This window comes from Cydia strobilella, chromosome 15 (genome assembly GCF_947568885.1).
Source record: "Cydia strobilella chromosome 15, ilCydStro3.1, whole genome shotgun sequence".
Taxonomy (NCBI): Eukaryota; Metazoa; Arthropoda; class Insecta; order Lepidoptera; family Tortricidae; genus Cydia; species Cydia strobilella.
Genome location: NC_086055.1, coordinates 8,590,854 through 8,610,026, shown reverse-complemented (window position 1 = coordinate 8,610,026; position 19,173 = coordinate 8,590,854). Strand labels below are relative to the sequence as shown.

Here is a 19,173-nt window from a genome sequence, read left to right as displayed (position 1 = left end):
GTCGACACTCGCTCCACAAAGTCTGGCGTGAATCGGAACGTTGTCGGCGTGACGGGGCCGGAACAATCCGGCTGGTGTTTTCAATTTCCTACAGTCCGCCTGTAGTATTTTTAGAACACAGCGCAAGGTTGTGGTATGATTTTCTGCCTGTACTGTTAACAAAAGAAAATAGACAAATACTTGATAAAAATTACATGAAAGTTGACACTTTTATGTAATTTATACTTAAATCTGATAACGTTCCACAATGCCTGAAAACTCGCCTCTTAATCAATGTGCCCATCATGACATACGGTGCCGAGACATGGACGCTCACTAAGGAGGCTGTGCATAAAATATGAGTAGCACAGAGAGCCATGGAGCGCGCCATGCTCGGCATCAAACTTCAAGACCGAGTGAGGAATGTCGAGATCCGACGCCGCGCCGCACCAAGGTGCAAGATGTAGGTGACGTCATTACCAAGCTTAAATGAAGTTGGGCAGAATATGTTGCCAGGCAGAATGATGGCAGGTGGACCTAAATGTTGACGGATTGGTGGCCGCTTTCGGATAAAAGAAGCGCCCGTTGTTCGTTGGCTCGTTGGGTGGATGACGTTCGAAAAATCGCGGGGCACTTTTGGATGAGACTGGGATAAGGGATAAGCCCAGGACCGGGATAAGTGGCTTACACGAAGAGAGGCCTACGCTCAGCAATGGGCGACTGAAGGCTAAAATGATGACGATAGTGACATAAAATTTCTTTATTTGAAGTTATTTGAAGGGTCTCGTGGATATCGTATCATTGAACGAAACTATTTGTTTCGCTTTGTTAAATACGAATTGCTCAAGAATTAAATTCACTCCTTTAGTCTATAGGTATAATAGTCGTGTTCTTATCTTAGGTTCTTTTTTTCAAAGCGATGCCGAGGTAGACGATTATTGAACTTGAGAGCTAAGGCTATGTTGTCACTAAAAAGCAGGCGTAATAAAAAATACAATGTCAAATAAGAAAATAATAATTCATAGTTTTACACAATATACGTACTTAAAACTATGTTTCATGATCGGTTGCATGCCCTACTGATGTTTAAGCATCTTGAGGATCTTTAATGACCGCAGTTTCGTATATGATCGTGGCCGTCACTTTCTTAGAGGTAGGTAGGTAAGAGAGTGACGCAAGACACTACTGTCGATAAAAATTCAATCACTGCTATAGTTGGTCAAACCAAATTGATGATACATTAAGTAATTGGCATTTACCTACGTCAATTGAACGACGGGAAACCGAATAAGAACTTGCTTAGAAGTTTCAAACTGAAGAAACAAACAGATAAACTATGCAAGTAAAATAAAAGTTTGCAATACAATAAAGAAGCAGTGGTTTCGCGAGTGGTAAGTAGGGTAAAGTATGGTATAGTACGGTCAAAGCACGAGTCACACCAAAACCTGTTAATATCGAATGACATAAATTAAAAAGTTAGGGTCGTTTAAAGCCATTCTATAGCTTTTAATTAGAAGACGTACCCTTCCAAAAATGTTACCCCTATGCACTACATTGATGAACTGCCGTAATTTTTAATACTACCTATGTGCACATATATTTGCACCTTTGCATAAATATACAACCTATGTCTCTAAGCTAAAGATTCTTTGTTACCCCATCACAATACCAAATTATAATTTTTTTAAATATTTTGTATTATGACTGTGCTTATTAGCAGTATACGTACGTTATACGTACATACTATTACAATTTTACGACGATTACAGATTCTCCTAAGAGCCCTGTCATGTTAGCTCTATGTAACCCAAATAAGGAACGGCATTAGTAATTAAATCGTAGTTTCTACGCTGTTCCCTTAAGCAAACAGTTACGCTAGCTCCCCGCTAAGCACTTTCCGTTAGATCAATGCTGCAGTTTAAATATAGAAACAGAAGCTCGGAAACTATTTCAGGACACCGGTACTAGTAGTAACTGTAGTATAGTTTGTCAAAGGACTGTCTCATTTCAAACATAGACAGAGAGAATCATACCATCTTTGTCTTACAGTAGTACTAGCACCCAAAAAAAGGATGAGTATAGTTTTTTGGTTCATATTTACTTATTTATTTCTTTCATTTATTTATTTTATAAGTATCTTCACTTCACTTCCACTTCCACGTCGCTACGTCACATGAGAGCCAGGGTGAAAAATTTATTCACTGATCATTACTTTTCTGTTATACAAAATTCTTGTAGTAACGAAACGGCCAAGCCACATATTTTGACTAAGGTGTAGTTTGTGAAGCTAGGGCTTGTAGAGTTAGGGCGTTTACAGTTAGAAGCTTGGCTCTACATGAGATCTGATAACTTTTTGACAGTGCGAGCCATATGGTCGTCTTGGCAACAATTTACATGAAAATGTTTTTGTTGGGTATATTTTTCAGTTTCTTAGGCATAATACATTAAATTTTACGCGAATCAAATCACTTCCAAAACTAGCTTGGTACTATTTGTATACAAAATAAATTTTGATAATGAAAAACTAGATTGTGTCACAATAGAGCAAAATGACATATTTACGGCGAGGGCGTACAATTGAATCCTAAACGAAGCGAACTACTACCGGAACTACTACTAGCGGAATACTAGAATTCCGAGAGTAGCGTGGGATTCTAAAGTGGAATCCTGAGCGTAGTGAGTTACGCCAAAGATGGAAATAATTTTGCTACCATGTGACACATATTACTTTTCACATCACCTATGTGGTAATTATAATGTTTAAAAATATTATTTAAGCTAAAAAAATAATGCGCAAAAAAAGAAAAAATAGTGTCCTAGAACAGAAAAGTGTTACTTTGATCCCTTCTAGCAGGCAAGAAAAGTGCCACTTTGATCCATCCTAGCATGAAAGAAAAAGCCCTTTTTCAAATTGGTGATATGAAAATTATATTTATAATTCCGTCTCGGAAAAGACCACGAGGAGGAGGCGGAAGGAGCAATGCCGTCGTCGAAACTTCGGAGGTAATTTTAAAACTTAATTATAGGCGAATTGTCACGTTTTCTTAAATAATAATGTATAAAAGCCGTGAAAATTTTAATCAGTAAAAGTAATCTTAAAAAGTAGGTAACACATTTTTTTGATAATTAGCGATGTTTGTTTTCAAATCGATGACAGATTAATTACATTGCAATAAACATATTAACGCTACGCAGCGTATTCGTGAAATACGAATTCAATTCTGTGCAACTTAATATTGCCGATATCCGAGACAAGCGCTCGAGCTATACAAGTGTCATGATAATTTATATGAGATTGGAATTTAATTAATTATTTATTAATATGACTGCGTAGAAACCTACGCGTGTAAACACGGACTCTTTAAAGTAGCGAACTGACATAAATTTAACAAAACAAAACAACTGATGAAAATAATCTTTGTTATTCTGCCTCAAGAAGACCATGGACTATGTCGTCTTCGAAACTTCGAAAGTAATTTTAAAACTTAATTATAGGTGATTAAATCCCGTTTCCTTAAATAATGTATAAAAATCGTGAAAGGTTTAATCAGTAAAAGTAATCTTAAAGAGTAATTTTTTCGGTAACTAGCGATTTTTGTTTTCAAATCGATGAAAGTATTAGGAACTGTTGTCGGGCGTATTCATTCATTTTTTTTAAATTATGGCTTCAGTCCAGTGGGACCATTTCGCCAGTATCAAGGTCTTAGGAGCTTGAAATACTACTACTAAAATAGTACGGTTAGTACAAAACAGTGTACAGTTTTATTAGCTCTTGTAAAGCGATGGCGACTTTACAAGAAGCACCTGGGCTACTGGCCGTTGACTCCAAAATGGTGGTTAAACGCGCTTCAAAATTAGTTCTCCATTCACTGCACACTACCACATTAGTTTACTGTATAAGCTATCGATATCACACTTAGGAATTAATCACTAAGATGGCGCTCGAAACCGGAAGCCAGCCGTATTCGAGCGATAAGATACCGCTCTGTCAGTGTCAAAGGTGATGTTTTTTGGTTGAAGAAATGTCCCTTTTGACACTGACATATCGGTATCGTACCACTGTGTTTTCTTATAAGCATTGTTCGAATCGGGCGGTGTGTATAACGAATTTTCACAAAACTATGAAGTGTATAGTTTATTGCAAATTAATTACATTGCAATTAACATTACCAACGCCGCAGAAATAAATGTGAATACGAATTCCATTCTGTTTTCAACTTGATATTGCCGACGTCCGAGACAAAACGATCGAGCTGTACAAGTGTATAATTTATATGAGATTGTAATATTAATAAATATAATTGCATAGAAACCTACGCGTGTAAACACGAACTGTTTATAGTAGCGAACTGACATGGTAGTGCAAGTATATAAGTATTAGACACGTTTCATATAATCTTTATAAAATTTTATGAAATAAATGTTTCAAAGGAATCATAGATTACCGGTAATAGTAGTTTATGTGACTGCAGTGCTACATAATGAAAGGCATTAAAATGCGAGTGTGGGTTTAAGAAACGAACGAAGTGTTTTCCACATTTTATACTAAATTTGTATAAAATATATAAAACTGTTAGAATGTCCCATTGCTGATCAAAGCTCTTTTATTTACTTCCACAAGCCCCTGCCTTTAATACTCTCGCATCAAAATAGAATACCAACTTAATAAAAATCTAATTATTATTCACAACATATTTACTTACGACCCTAAGGTTCATAAGAAACACAATTTAACGTTAAGGCCGCGCCTGGGGTTCGTCTTACAAACCCTGATGTACATACATTGAAAATTTTCACTGTGAAGGAAAAGCCGCGGGGCTGACAAACGCCGTCGCCCGGGCTTCATCACATTAATGAGGAGGACGCGGGCCTCCCGAGGTTCATAAGAAAAACTTGGGAGCATATTATAAAACACTGTAATACCTATAATTAAGGGTTAGAAATTAATAAGAACATCAAAGTGTTACACAGATGTGGCTGCACTCAAGCGCAAGAAACTAATTTGTTTCTGTTCCTAGTTTAACCCTTAAAAACATGGCGTAGAAAACCTTACTTTGACTTATCAATTTTCATATGTAAATTATTTAGGCTTGTTTCTTAATGTCTGCCACTATAGCCTATACCATAGAGTAACGTATACTAGAGCGGTACTGTCATAGTAAATTTTGTAACCCCAGTAAATTCACTGCCATCTGTCGACACACTTTAAAACTAAAATTGAAGATTTGTAAAAATACGATTAAATGTATTTAAATATAGATAAATGATTTTTTTTATTTGCATTAATTATTTTGATGATTTTGACCCATGTTCTTTCACTGATATGCGTTAAAATTGTTAAATAACAAACGAAACCGTCAACGCCATCTATACGACTGTAGGCCAAAACTAGTAGCGCCCTCTGAATGAGAATCAAATTTTCTTGATTTTCGAGGCACGTTTTTTCCTTAGACTGTATCCATCTATTACGGAGTTATATCTATCTTTGCCTATACTGTTACTTAAGGGCCAAATTTTTACGTAACAATATTATTGTACGTTAGTAATTATTCGTATCCTAGCCTACTTCGCTTCAGTGCCTAAGGCGGGGGGCGTGTTCTCGCCAAGGTCCTTCTAATTTAACTCAAATCAAGTCTGCAATTAGTGCAGGGCATTTCAAACCCATTTTGTCAGCCGACACCCGTTTCGTAGTCAATTTATATACAGTAATTCAACTTCAGTCAAAGCAATCTTTGTTGATACAGTGATATATGCTAGCGCGCATTAGGTACTCTGGACGTGTAATTTACTTTATCAATAAATATATGAATATGAATATGAATATAGGTGCGTCCAGATTGGCCGAATGTGCCGCGCCTAATTAGTAACTCACACCAATACATGTACGAACACATTTAGATATCGATCAGTGTGTCAGTATATGTTTGAATTGACCTGATAGGTACCTACAAGCGCGCGCAGTCACGCTCGAGCATCGCGCGAGCAGCGCATTCGGGCAATGTTCGGGGAATGGACGAGCAGCCATTACATACTATGTTTATATTAATGTCACACGACTAGGGATGAAAATTCCGGAAAAAATCAAATATTTTTTTCGGGAATTTTACAAAATTTCGTTCTTTTCGGTTTTTTTCCTGTTCTATTCAGAAAAATTAAATACGTCACACACAATGCCACTGATGAGTGATGACAGTGTCAATGCTATAAACAAACACATTAGACATGCAACCTTAAATTCCTAATTAAGTATATTGAAAAATACAGAAGTTTTCTTTCAGCTTTATTCTTTATTCTGTTTTTTTTATTGTAACTGAAATTTGCATTGTTTTTTTCGAAAGAAATTAAAAAAAACGAGCCGTTTTGAAATTTTCCCGTAATTTTCCCGATTTTTTCAACGCTACACACGACAATTCCTAATTTTTTTGTGATAGGTTACTGTGATTGTTCATATACTTTGCACGCTTAAAGTACCCTTAAACGGATGTTCTCTACAGCTACAGAGAAATTGTTAACTACGAGTAATTTCCAACTCCTGAAAACGGGTTTTCAAAGAGAATATTTATCGTTGAGTTTCGACGATGCTTAGGAGTTTATCCTTTACAAGGGACTACTTTCTATTTCTATGTTGAACTTGAATTTTTTCTAATCTTACAAAACAATTATTATCCCTTGCAAACAAGTGTGTGTTTTTATTATTATTATGCCTATCATATACGTCTATGACACTATTCTCTAACATAATTTTGACATGATGCAAATTAATAGTGTAATTTATATCATGAAATAAAGAAATCTACATCTAAGTGATAATAATTTTTAAGAAAAAAAAACCAACTTCCATGACTGTGGGATGCAGCGGTGAGACTATTGTTGATGGTGCACGATTCCATACAATGAAATGATAAAAACAGCAACTTTTGCCTAATTATGTAGAAAAGGAGGTAAAACCACCCACTTTTCTAGTAGCATTTCCAGGTCCGGTTCCTGGTCCGGATCTGGGTTTGGAACCGGGTCTAAGTCCGGGTGCAGGTTGAGGTTCAGGTCCAGGACCATGTCCAGATCCGGGTCTGGGTCCGTGTCCGGGTCCAAGTTCGGTCCGGGTCCGAGTCCGGGGCTGATTCCAGGTTTAGGGACCAAACAACCGAATTGAAAACCTCCTCCTTTTGAGATTTAGAAGTCGGTTAAAAAAGCCAAAAATTAGCGTTGTTTCTAATTTTATTTACAGAATTATGTTGAAACGTATCAGAGAATACCTACCATTTATTAGTTGCGAAATATCAATTGCATTGCTTCGCTTTGGTAATTGGATCTATCTAGTTGTGCTGCCGGCTATTGTATCAACAGAAGACCACAACCATAATAGTGCTGCTATATTAACTATTTACTTATTGTTAAACATAGTTTGGTAACTCCGAGTTCAATCGATTAGCCTAGAGTTAGTGGCTAACCCTGGATGGCGCAAGTGACCCTCGGTAGAGTTAACGTACCCAAGAATTATAAGTTTTTATATACTATCTTACATTAATCTAAGTACCTAATAAAATGTTAAGTTGTCTTTGAATACCATCATGAAATACAAGTGTAATTTAAAACAATATGCCAAAAACATAAAAGTAATTTCTCTTCTTTATTGTTCCAGATGCTGTTTCAGACAATACATTTGAGAGAAGACGGGTACTTGATGATATTTTTTATGCAAAATGTAAGTATACTCTTGGCTTTGTATTTTTATATTACCTATTCTAGAGTTTAGATACTTGAATTGAACCTTAACTCCAAAAACATTTATTAAAATACGTTAATCTGATTCCCGCAATATATAGGTAAGTAAATACAAAAACTTTTGTGTGCAATATATTGTTACCTTGAAATTCAACTTTCCATACCTGGAAAATTAAAAGCGTGTAAACTTTTGTATTTTAAATATAATTGTAGAAGACGGGAAACATATTGGAGCTCCTGGCAAATAGGTCGCGTGGATAAAATGGGTTTATAGCTACTTAATTATAACTTGCTAAATACTAGTTTTTTTTATATGTACAGATGTAGTGCAGTGTCAGTCCAGTACAATAGGTACTGAGGTTGACTGAAGTGGTATGACAAATACGAACGTTTCCGGGAATATACGATGCTACTAGAACTATGCACTACATCTGTACTAGGTATGCACTATTCATACCAATGCTTTAGTTATCTATATATACCTATATAAACGTAAAAGTCCTGACTGACTGACTGACTCACTTAAATCAACGCCCAGCCCAAACCGTTGGACCTAGAGAGCTGAATTTTTCACAGTGGGTAGATTTTATAACGTTAGTATCCACTAAGAAGGGGTTTTTCAAAATTCATCCCCCAAGGGGGTGAAATGGGGGTCCAAAGTTTGTATGGGGTTCAAGTTTTATTTTAAGCTATTAATTCGAACCTTGGGTAAAAGATACATTATTAAAAAACAAGAAAACTTCTTTCAGTGTTTTTGAAAATTCATCCCCTAAGGCGGTGAAAAAGGGGTTGAAAGTTTGTATGGAGATCAAACATTTTATCAAATGCGGGACTTAAAACTTTGTATATAGGCATATTATTAGAACACAGAAAAAATAATTTCAGCGTTTTTAAAAATTCATCCCCTCAAAGGGTTAAAAAGGGGTTGAAAATTTGAAACCATTACAAAATATTAATGCTTAGAAACTTTCTGCTGTATGTAGAAACGACGCTCGGTAGAGAGGATTTTAGGGTTATGCACTTATGCAGCTCAATCCAGTGGTTTGGTTCTGACTCTACTACCTAAAACTGAAACTTACGATGACGATGCGAACTTAAAATTACAGACGCCATTAAGTCCCGTTTTCGTAAATAATAATTCCAGTATAATACTAATTTCCGCATGACAAAAAACAACGTCCTAACTATCCAAATAACTGTCATACCAGTCTAACGTCTACGGGTATTTACTAAGTACAATCAAGTGTAAAAATACGGGTACATATAACTTCTCAAAAATATGTCCCATAGTTTTTAATTCGCTGACATAAGAGCTATGGGACATAAATTCTTGAGTACGATGTGTGCATCCATATTTTTACACTTGACTGTACATAGAGAGATAACGTTGCTAAGATGTACAGCGTAGCACAATCACAAGCACTACACAAAGTACACAAACAAGTAAAGTTACTTGGCGGTGAAAGTACCGTCTCGTTGCGGAAACCATGAGACGTATTCTGATTTCAATAGCAGGTTATGAATTTGAGCTGGATTTGTTATAGGTATGATCTACATATACTGACATGTTGTATCTGAACCTGGTCCATAGTGACATTTCCTGAATCAGACACGTGATAACTCCATGACACTATTTGGAATTGTGAAAATCGTTACTTTGGGTCAGAATATTTTTAAAACGCGAATGTCTAGCAATAAAATAGTTGCAACAAGTGTTTATTAATGTATGTTTTTCTTGTCTTCTTCCACTTACTTCGTTTGCTCGTTTTGAGCCTAACTTAACCACATATAAATCATCCAAGAAAAAAAACATTCCGATTTTAGCTTAGTGCACATCCTTGAATACTTTTAATTACTACTTTGTTTTGTATACATTTAAATTGAAACTACCTTAACTCCTTATTTCACATTCAAAATAAATGTTTAATATTAGAAGCTTCCTTATTAATTATTAATCTAATTGTTCATGTGTAGTTTCGATCTCGAAGAAATAAAACTTACCATCATAACTTGTTAGTTAATCAAAATATACTTAATAGTACACATAAGACTAAAATAATTTAAAAAAATATGTTATCAAGTACAGGTGCGCGCCCGAGTTGTTTATCAACAACTCGGGCAAACTAAATGCTGATTACTTAACTTACCAGTATTTCCTTAATATTAAATTTAGATAGATACCTTGGATAACCGGAATGTAAACGAGCGACAATGGCGGCAGATAAACTGTACGCGGTTTTCGCTCGCTGTTTCCAAATGTACATAGTATTTTAAGATTGTTTTGGATAATAAATAAAAAAATAAGAAAACTATTTTTTTGGCTGTCATGACTCCTTAGTTTATAAAATATAAACGCGCTAAGTATTTATTTGTAAAATTTTAGAATACTATTTCACTATCAAAGTTTAAAATATTTATAACAGTACGGTTTTTACTCACTATTATTTTTAGTCGCTTTTGGCGACATGTTTCGGATTCTTTGGGAATCCTTCTTCAGGCACGAGTCAAAAGCGACTAAAAATAATAGTAAGTAAAAACCGTACTGACAAATATTTTGAAATATGTCTCACGATAGTTTAAGTGCGATCAAAGTTTAAATGCGGCTTCTAAACTTTTAAATTTAAGCGAGCTCTAGGTTGTTATAACCAGCCGGCTGATAGGTAAGTTTATAAGTATGGAGAACTTACTGTTGAACGTGACTGAAAGTTAGTTTATGTCGTGTCCTATGCCGTTATTGCATATTAAAATAGATATTAATAGTTTTAGCGAAAGAATATTAAAACTTTTATGGCGATCGATGTCATAACATAAAATAGTGTTAGCCGATTTTAAATTTGCCTTTGCCCGAGCGCAAAATATCCACTTAATATACCTACATATCACGCAATCTTAACACGAAAAAGGACGTAATAAATACTTAAACAGTAAAACATGTGTCCTCATCCCATATAATACAACAGATAGGTCCATTAACGATGCGGGCCCTGGTATGCTTAAAACGATATATATCCATCAGGATCTAGATAAATACAGGTCTTTTTGGCTGCCGCGATCGGTGACTGCCTTTCGGCACATATTATATCATTGTTCTTCCGGCAATCTCCACCTAACGTTCCACTTATCATCCATTAGCATTTTCTGATGATTGTTTTAAAGAAAACAACGACCAAAAAACATTTTTTTATGGTAATTTCATTGCTGCAATGAAACAAATTAATCTACTTAGACAGAGACACTGTGATATTGTCTTTGTACAAATTAAAACCTAAATAAATATATAATTTGGGCAGTGTGTAGGTAATATAATGGCGAAAAATTAAATTTGTACTTAGTCGATGTCATGTTTGGGTTCGTTCAGAACTGTCTTTCATTATGGTATGTGTAGTCTTTAGGCCGTTAGCCTTCAAGCTTGCCCCTAAGGGATAACTCTTTGTCTATTGTATGTGAAACCGCGCGTGCTACTTACCTGAATAAAAAAAAATGGTTGGGCCGTTTTAATCGGTTATTGAATTACCACTCTATAGAGATTGCAATAAGATACAAAATTAACAAAGTAAATAATTTGCGGTTTCTTGTGTGGTTCCTCTACGGTTACTGAGTGCCGACGAGTCGAACGCTATACTAGCCCCGAAGCATATGTTTTCGTCTAGTCAGACCATTTTTTGAGGTTCTCGCGTTTGTACATAAATAATGTTTAAGTTTAAAAATAACTAGCATTTAATGCCAATGCTAATGTAGTTTTATTTAATATGGTAATATTCTCCAATAACTAAATCCAAATACAAGAAATACCGTTTGTACTGAAAGAAAAAAATAAGGATTTTTTTATTTGACGGGTAGGAATATAACAGATGTGAAAAGGGCTATTACTAGGGAAAGCAACACGGCTCTACCAATGTACTGACAATTTTGTTTCGAGTCCATGCATGCAGCAGTGCTATAGGAGAGGACAATATGATTTGGAGAACGTTTTTGAAAAGTACATTTTTTTAACAATAAGAGTCTCATGCAATTTTATTATACGATCAAAATAAACTAGATTAAACATTACTATTACGGTTCCCATTACTGGGTCATTTTATCTTCATGTGTAAAATTTATTAGAATAAACAAATTTGTTGTGTGGAACTAGACGAACTAATTTTCATAGTCTAAAATCCGTCATCGAGATGCGTAACAAAGGCGCGTTATCGGAGAGCGCACTTACAGCGTTGGACTAGCCCGCGCTCAGGTGCCAATTAGAATGAAGGACTGACCCTTTTTTTGCAGTTAGTAGCGCGTGCGGTTTTACTCAACAATAGACAAAGGATTAGCCGTTCGGGGCCAGCTACAATACGAACTAACATATACGCTCACTACCAAAAGTAACATTTGCCTAAACTAAATGCCCGACACTAAAAATATAATAAAATTGAACTCACATCAATTAAACAACAATTCCGTAACTAAATAGTTTGCAGCGGGAACATGTTCATTACTTTGCTACCACTGGGTTGCCAGCCAGTAATTACAGTTGTTGGATCAAATTAAACAGCCAGCATTAGCTTTATTTGAACTTGACACCGATTCTGGTTAACAATTTCATCTTATGTTGATACGATAAATTGGACAAAGCAAATTGCCAAATTAAAAACAAAATTGGCATCTTTTATCTATGCATTGAAAGAGCTTAAGAGAACGACAGATTTCCAGTCCGCGCTTACCGCATACTATGCCTATGCCTACTAATGGCTTAAGTATGGTACTTATAATACTATGGGGAAATAGTACAGATATGACAGAATCTATTTATACTCTAAAAAAATGCATAAGAATTTTAGCTAATATTTACTGCCCAGAAAGCTGCTTACAATATTTTAGGAATATAAACTTCTTACGCTGACCTCTTTATACATCTTGGAAATGGGTAAATTTGTTAGGGAAAACCCAAACCTGTTTACCTATATCCAAGATCAGCCGCCACGATATGAATCCCGATTTAAAAATAACCTGGCAACAATTACAGGCTCTAATTTAACGCCGGTTCGAATCCGGCCTTCTCCACTGGAGGGCTTAGTCACTTTTTTAGGGTTCCGTACCCAAAGGGTAAAAACGGGACCCTATTACTATGACTCCGCTGTCCGTCTGTCCGTCCGTCTGTCACCAGGCTGTATCTCATGAACCGTGATAGCTAGACAGTTGAAATTTTTCACAGATGATGTATTTCTGTTGCCGCTATAACAACAAATACTAAAAACAGAATAATATAAATATTTAAATGGGGCTCCCATACAACAAACGTGATTTTTTTGCTGTTTTTTTCCGTAATGGTACGGAACCCTTCGTGCGCGAGTCCGACTCGCACTTGGCCGGTTTTTTCTTTAATATATGACATCTATTTCAGTTTATAATTACAAATTGTTCAAACAGAATCGGCCCCCTTGTCTCTTAAATGAGAACTAGAAGACAACACTCCTGATATAATTGGAATTTACTTGTCACCTTCAGACCTGTCTTGCGGTGACCCTTAAGGCGTTTCGCGACTGCTTCTGCTGTTAATGATTGAAAGCAGAAATATTTAATTTATTTGCAAATTACGGGATTAGGAAAATGTAATTAGACAATCATCTTACATGCTTCGTCATTTTTGTGAGCTTAAGTAACTTTTTCTGTATTTCAAGCCTTTATTTACTTTTGCACCGTCATTGCCGGGACTGAAACGAAAATTAGCATTTGAGAAAATTAAACTCACATAATATATGTAGGTGAGCTGTATAGTATATACAAGTCCTACGATTTGTCAAATAAAACGAAAAGCGTAAAAGCGCATCAGCGTATTGCGACCATCAATCCCCGTCAGAATGATATTACAAAGCTAGCAAAACACAAGGAAAAATACCACTCTGAGCAGTCTGGGCATACCGTATATTTCAGTGAAAAAAGTAATGGAACTCGTTAATCCAAACATTTAAGAAAAGAGACTGTATTTTTAGCAGCTTTATGTGATTTTTAATTTAGAAGCCGAAATTGCGAGTCATGAATTTTTCAATGGTATTGCGATGCTGAAATGCAAATGTATTTGCTAACTCGATACTCTACTCAACCAGCCTATGAAGTGGTAATTATAAGCTCGGGCAAATATACACGTATTATAAAAAATATAGACCGGATGGATGATTTTGAGGCACGCTGAGAGATGCCAATGCCGTGAAAATCAGAAAGAGAGACACGCGGCTCTGCATCAGTCAAGTTCGTAAAGCAAAAAAGGCGACACACTGGCCGTGGGTTTTACTCAAACCATTTCGGACCCCTTTTATTAGAGAACTGGAAACCATGGTCGTTTTTTACGTGTACATTGTTGAATCGAATATAAAAGTACTTTGATTGTCGCATGATGTCATGAATTATTTTTTTTATTAATTCGATTCGCATGCCCCCGTGAGGGACAGAACATACGCAATGCGACGAAATTATATTATTCCTCACAACATACCAAACATAACCTACGTATTTTGGTCGGGTTATTTGTTACCCACCATAAACCATACTAAATTCATGATAGGAAAAAAAAGTGAGACTGTGACAAGGACAAACAACAATAACGCTTTCTCTGCTACTCCTACTGAAACATAAGACTATCCCGTGCGGTCATTTCCCTGCACCGCACATGACTGATTCAGTTAAATACTAGATTCATGACCGATATCTATTCAGATTTCTGCTTACAAATCGACCTTAATCTCATACATTTTCGTGGCCTAAGCACCTGGTTATTACAGCTCAGAATTATTTAGAAATAATGACTGGCGAATTTTCACAAAGAAAAGTGGTAGGGTCATTATTCAACTCACGCTGTGGCGACCGCGGAGCGGCCTTGTATAATACTAATACGTTGCTCAAATGTCTTTCGCAATCTAGCTCGTTTGACACTTTATTTAAGCTGACACTAGACACTACTTAGGTAATTAATGTAAGTGAAAAAGTGTAACTAGTAAACTATTAGTATAAAACTCATCTCCAATAGAATATCATTGAGGTTTCTTTAAGATTTAAGTAATATAACAATTAAAAGATTATCATTTTTTTATTCACAACTTTTTTTTCTAACGCCACCAGAAACCTAAAAAATTAAGAAGTATTTTAATAACTATTGATGATGATGATGATGATGATGCATTCCTGTAATCCCTCATTAGGGACATAAAGCTCGCAGAAGAATGCTCCATTTGTCACGATCTTCTAACTAACTACTGGAAACAAAAAATCACGATCTAAATACATATTTGAATAGGTATTTGTTAAAAAGACTTTATGGACGATTTCATATTTTAAATACTCGCACTTATTGGGTAAAATGATGCTTATGTGGTGAACCAAAGCTATTTATATTTAGAGTTACCTAGCAGAAATTATATTTTTACTAATATTAACTAAAAAACCCTTACTACAGGGCAGCCAATATTTTTCTTACACTTGTTTTATAAAATATAATTAAAAATAAAACTACAATAATTTAGCTGGAACAAACGTATTATCTTCAAAATATATAATGTATAAATAAATATATAATATATATTATAAATGTCCGTATTATCTTTATGATTATCAGTAATATGCACATTGCATAGTAAAAAATCTTTGTTAACGTATTTTTTGGGCCAGCCTGTATAAAACACTTTCTAACAAAATAAAAGTTACCTAAAGACCTCAGACTACGTTGAAGGAAATGAAGGCGTTAACGATAACAGCTGTTACGTAACTAACACTTTAGTAGTTTAGGCCGACAATGACCGGTGAGTTGCTTTTGTTTCAATTTCATACGAAGGAATAAATCTTGACCTTCAGAATGACTTTGATTTTTTGTGACGTAACGCTTACGTCGATTGCGTGTTTCATCGAATATTTTTATTTGTACTGTACTTTGATATTTATTAACATGATACTAGTGGTTTCATGGGCCCTCAGGGTGCGTAGCCAACGTGCTAAACGTTTACGCTCCGTAGCGAACGAAACGCAACGTCGCACTAATATGAAAGAGTGATAGAGAGAGATGACTACGCTACGCCACGGAGCGTAAACGATTGGCACGTTGGCTAGGCACCCAGTATTTGAATTGTGAACTTCGAGTATGATACCGAAGTAATTTCGTCACCGACTTATTATTGCTAAACGTAAGGACCGTAGTTGTGACCTCGAGATAGATAAAAATTAAGCAGACTCTTAGGCCGCACTTATTAATCGTATTATCCACTTGTTGCCTGTGAGCGTTCGTGTCACATGAGTTCCGCAACGGTTAAAATAACAAATCCGTTTAAGGGTTCTCGGCAAGCTTGGTTCTCCATACAAACGTAGTTCCGCTCTTATTTTAAAACGACTAGCTAGATTGCTCTTAAACTTTGTACATACAATAGGATAAGGTATATCTATGTCTGTACGAGTAATTAGATTATGTAGCTTTAGACATCAGTTGAAAAATACAGCAAATTTAAGTTTTTCATATAAAACTTGTTTTTGCTCTATTTCGTTTGTTTTATAAACTGGAGCTATATAAACTAGTTACAGACCTAGATACACCTCATGTCATTGTATTTGCAAAGATTCATTACAATCCAACACGTAGTTTTAAAATGAGAGCGGAACTACGAGTACGTTTGTATAAAAAGGTGCAATTCGGCCGAGCTTGCCGAGGACTCTTAAATACGCAAACAAATATATTTCAGCTATTCTGTATCTTTACCTACGTATCGACAACGAGTCTTTTCTAATCTGTTGGTGACGTGACTTCTCAGTTAAAGCACGTATATAATATTTTTATTTTCTTCTGAGAGAATAATGTTGATGCATCAAATAAAATATGTCATGGATATTTATAAAAAGTGTACAATTCCTTAATGGAAATAGCGATTTTTTTCTGCAGTTTTTCAACTATCTACCTTCTCGTAATACTCGGGTATATATATATATAGCAAAGAGGCACTTCAACTAATGTCGCGTACTTGATGTTAATCTTTTATTCCTTTTGATAGTGTTTGAGGGCCAATTTTTGGTCTGATACTGTTTTTAGACAAGCCATTAATATCGATTGACCAAATATCGGCTATAGGTCTACAAATAAGTATATTTAAAAGGGGCCCACTGACTATCAGTCCGCCGGACGATATCGGCCTGTCAGTTGTTCGGAACTGTCAAATTTTTGTTCTAACTGACAGGCCTATATCGTCCGGCGGACTGATAGTCAGTGGGCCCCTAAAACTATGAAAACGGATTATATCGCGTATATTGGTCAACGGGTGTCACCCGTTGACCACGAACGCTGTAAAAGGTTCGAAACGTCGGGATGTATTATAAATTCAATATATGCGATATAATCCGTTTTCATAGTTTTATTTCATGAGTAACTATCGCGGTAACCGACGACAATATTATATTTTAAGAATGTTAAAAGAGTAGCGTTGTTTATATAGGTATGACATTTTGATGGAATGCCTGTTTGGGCTTTTGTTGGCATTCAAACTGTATTGGAGATAAAATTATGTAACTTTCTATACTAGATACAAATAAGAGCCTGGTATTTCTACCAAAAATAATTTACAATAAAATAAGAAATCGAGAAAAAACGCCATTTCAAAACAGTAAGTCAGTATTTGCACTCTGTACTCGTAGTCCACAGAAAGATCCACTTCGGGTCGTCGCGCCACAGCAGTAAGTAAGTAAGTACTCGTAGTCGGTCTATTGTTTGCACTCGTAGCGCGCGAGACACTATAACACCAACTCGATTGGAAACTAACACAATTGTACGCTTTGTACAGATATAATGCATAATGGTTTTCCATCGTATTTTCTCGGAAACGTTCGCATTTTGTCATGCTACTTCAGTCAATGTCAGTACTTTTTGTACCCAGACTGACTAAAGCAGCAAGACGCGTTCGTACGTTTCCGTGAAAATACGATGGAAAATAATTATGCACTACATCTGTACCTACATACGGCACAAGCCACGCGATCAGGACTGGTAAGAGTGATGTGTATTGTGCCGATAAAATAAAAATCTTGGAAAAGAATGACTCGCTAAACCGACAAATATATGTATGTACCATGTAATTAAAATATATATAAAATAATATGTGTATAAATAATTATACAAAGCTGAGAGTCGAACGAAAGCGGCGGGGTCATACTCATGCTTAAAGTGTGCCCTACCAACAATAAGTTGTTTTTATATCTAAGTAATACTTAAATTCGCTAAAAGCACATAACAAAATAACTACAACGAAGAGAAAGAGCATCAAATTCATAATGATAAAATTTAAGGTTATTTAATTATTTATACTTAAGTATTCTAACAATAAAAAGATCGCTGTGGGCGAAATTTGTTTAGACATAGAATGTGATAGCCCAAGTGGCTTTGCATATTTAAGGCTGGAACAACCAATGCCAATTAAAACCACGGCCATAATTATAGTTAGGTAAGGTCAGTACTATTGAAAGCGAGTTATAACTGTTTGTTTTATTCCATGAAACTTCGAACGGAATCGTAGGTGCTTATTAGAGAAATTTGCACCATGTACTGGAAATTTGAATAGTGTTGATGAAATCTGATTCATATTCGGTTTTAATTACTGTTTGACTGTTAAACATCATGTTTAATGAATACTAATACAGACATGCCGTAAGGCCCAGGTACAAACAGGTATGCATGTGTTGCAGTGCAATTATAAATTTCTGCCTGGTAATAGTTAAATAATACTAAAGAGGTTGGAAATAAATAGTGTCATCGTAACTTTTTAGGAATATTTGCTTGGTAAGAGCTTTGCTTTGGAAAGAGGGCCTGTTTAAGTTTAGAAAATAAGTTTGAGTAATTAGTTACTGTCATAAATATATAATATATAATTTGTAATTTACTAATATTTGTATACCCATAAAACATCTTAATAGACCTCGACCTCAGGTATCCCCCCCGCCGTGAACAACACTGACCTCACAACAACTCAATTTAAAGATGCCCTAGCCATTCGTTATGCGCACGAACCTGCATGTCTCCCTCAGGCATGCGATGGATGCGGGGAAGACAACTTTGACGTAAACCACACACTAAACTGTAAAAAAGGCGGTTTAATAAAACAAGGCTACGACCAACACAGAGTAACCTCAAGCACTGGGCCGAACTAGCCTGGGGGACTGGCACAATTGAACCCATAATGCCACTGCGACACAACCAGCCCTCATAGGGTATTTATTACTAAACAGTGTGTGGGAACCTGCAAGGAAAGCGTTATTTGACGTTCGCATAGTAAATTCTGACGCTTCTTCTTACAGCAACCTCACCTGACAAAAAACTGCACAAAGACACAGCCGAGAGAAACATCTAAAATACGACAGAGCCACAGAGGACCTATTAAGAGGCTCCTTTACACCACTAGTCATTTAATGCGATGGAGCCCTGGGGACTAAATACAAAAGTTTCTTAAAGAAAACAACATCAAAATTAAATGA

General features: G+C 35.8%; 1 protein-coding gene across 1 annotated transcript in view; it reads left to right on the top strand.

Annotated features, from left to right (window-relative positions):
* The window catches only part of LOC134747987 (uncharacterized), a 191,322-nt gene that overhangs the window by 56,460 nt on the left and 115,689 nt on the right, over positions 1-19,173 (top strand). Inside the window, exon 2 of the mRNA XM_063682679.1 lies at positions 7,619-7,681. Coding sequence (XP_063538749.1) covers positions 7,680-7,681 — 2 coding nt within the window. The 5' untranslated portion in view covers positions 7,619-7,679. The remainder of the gene's footprint in view (positions 1-7,618; positions 7,682-19,173) is intronic.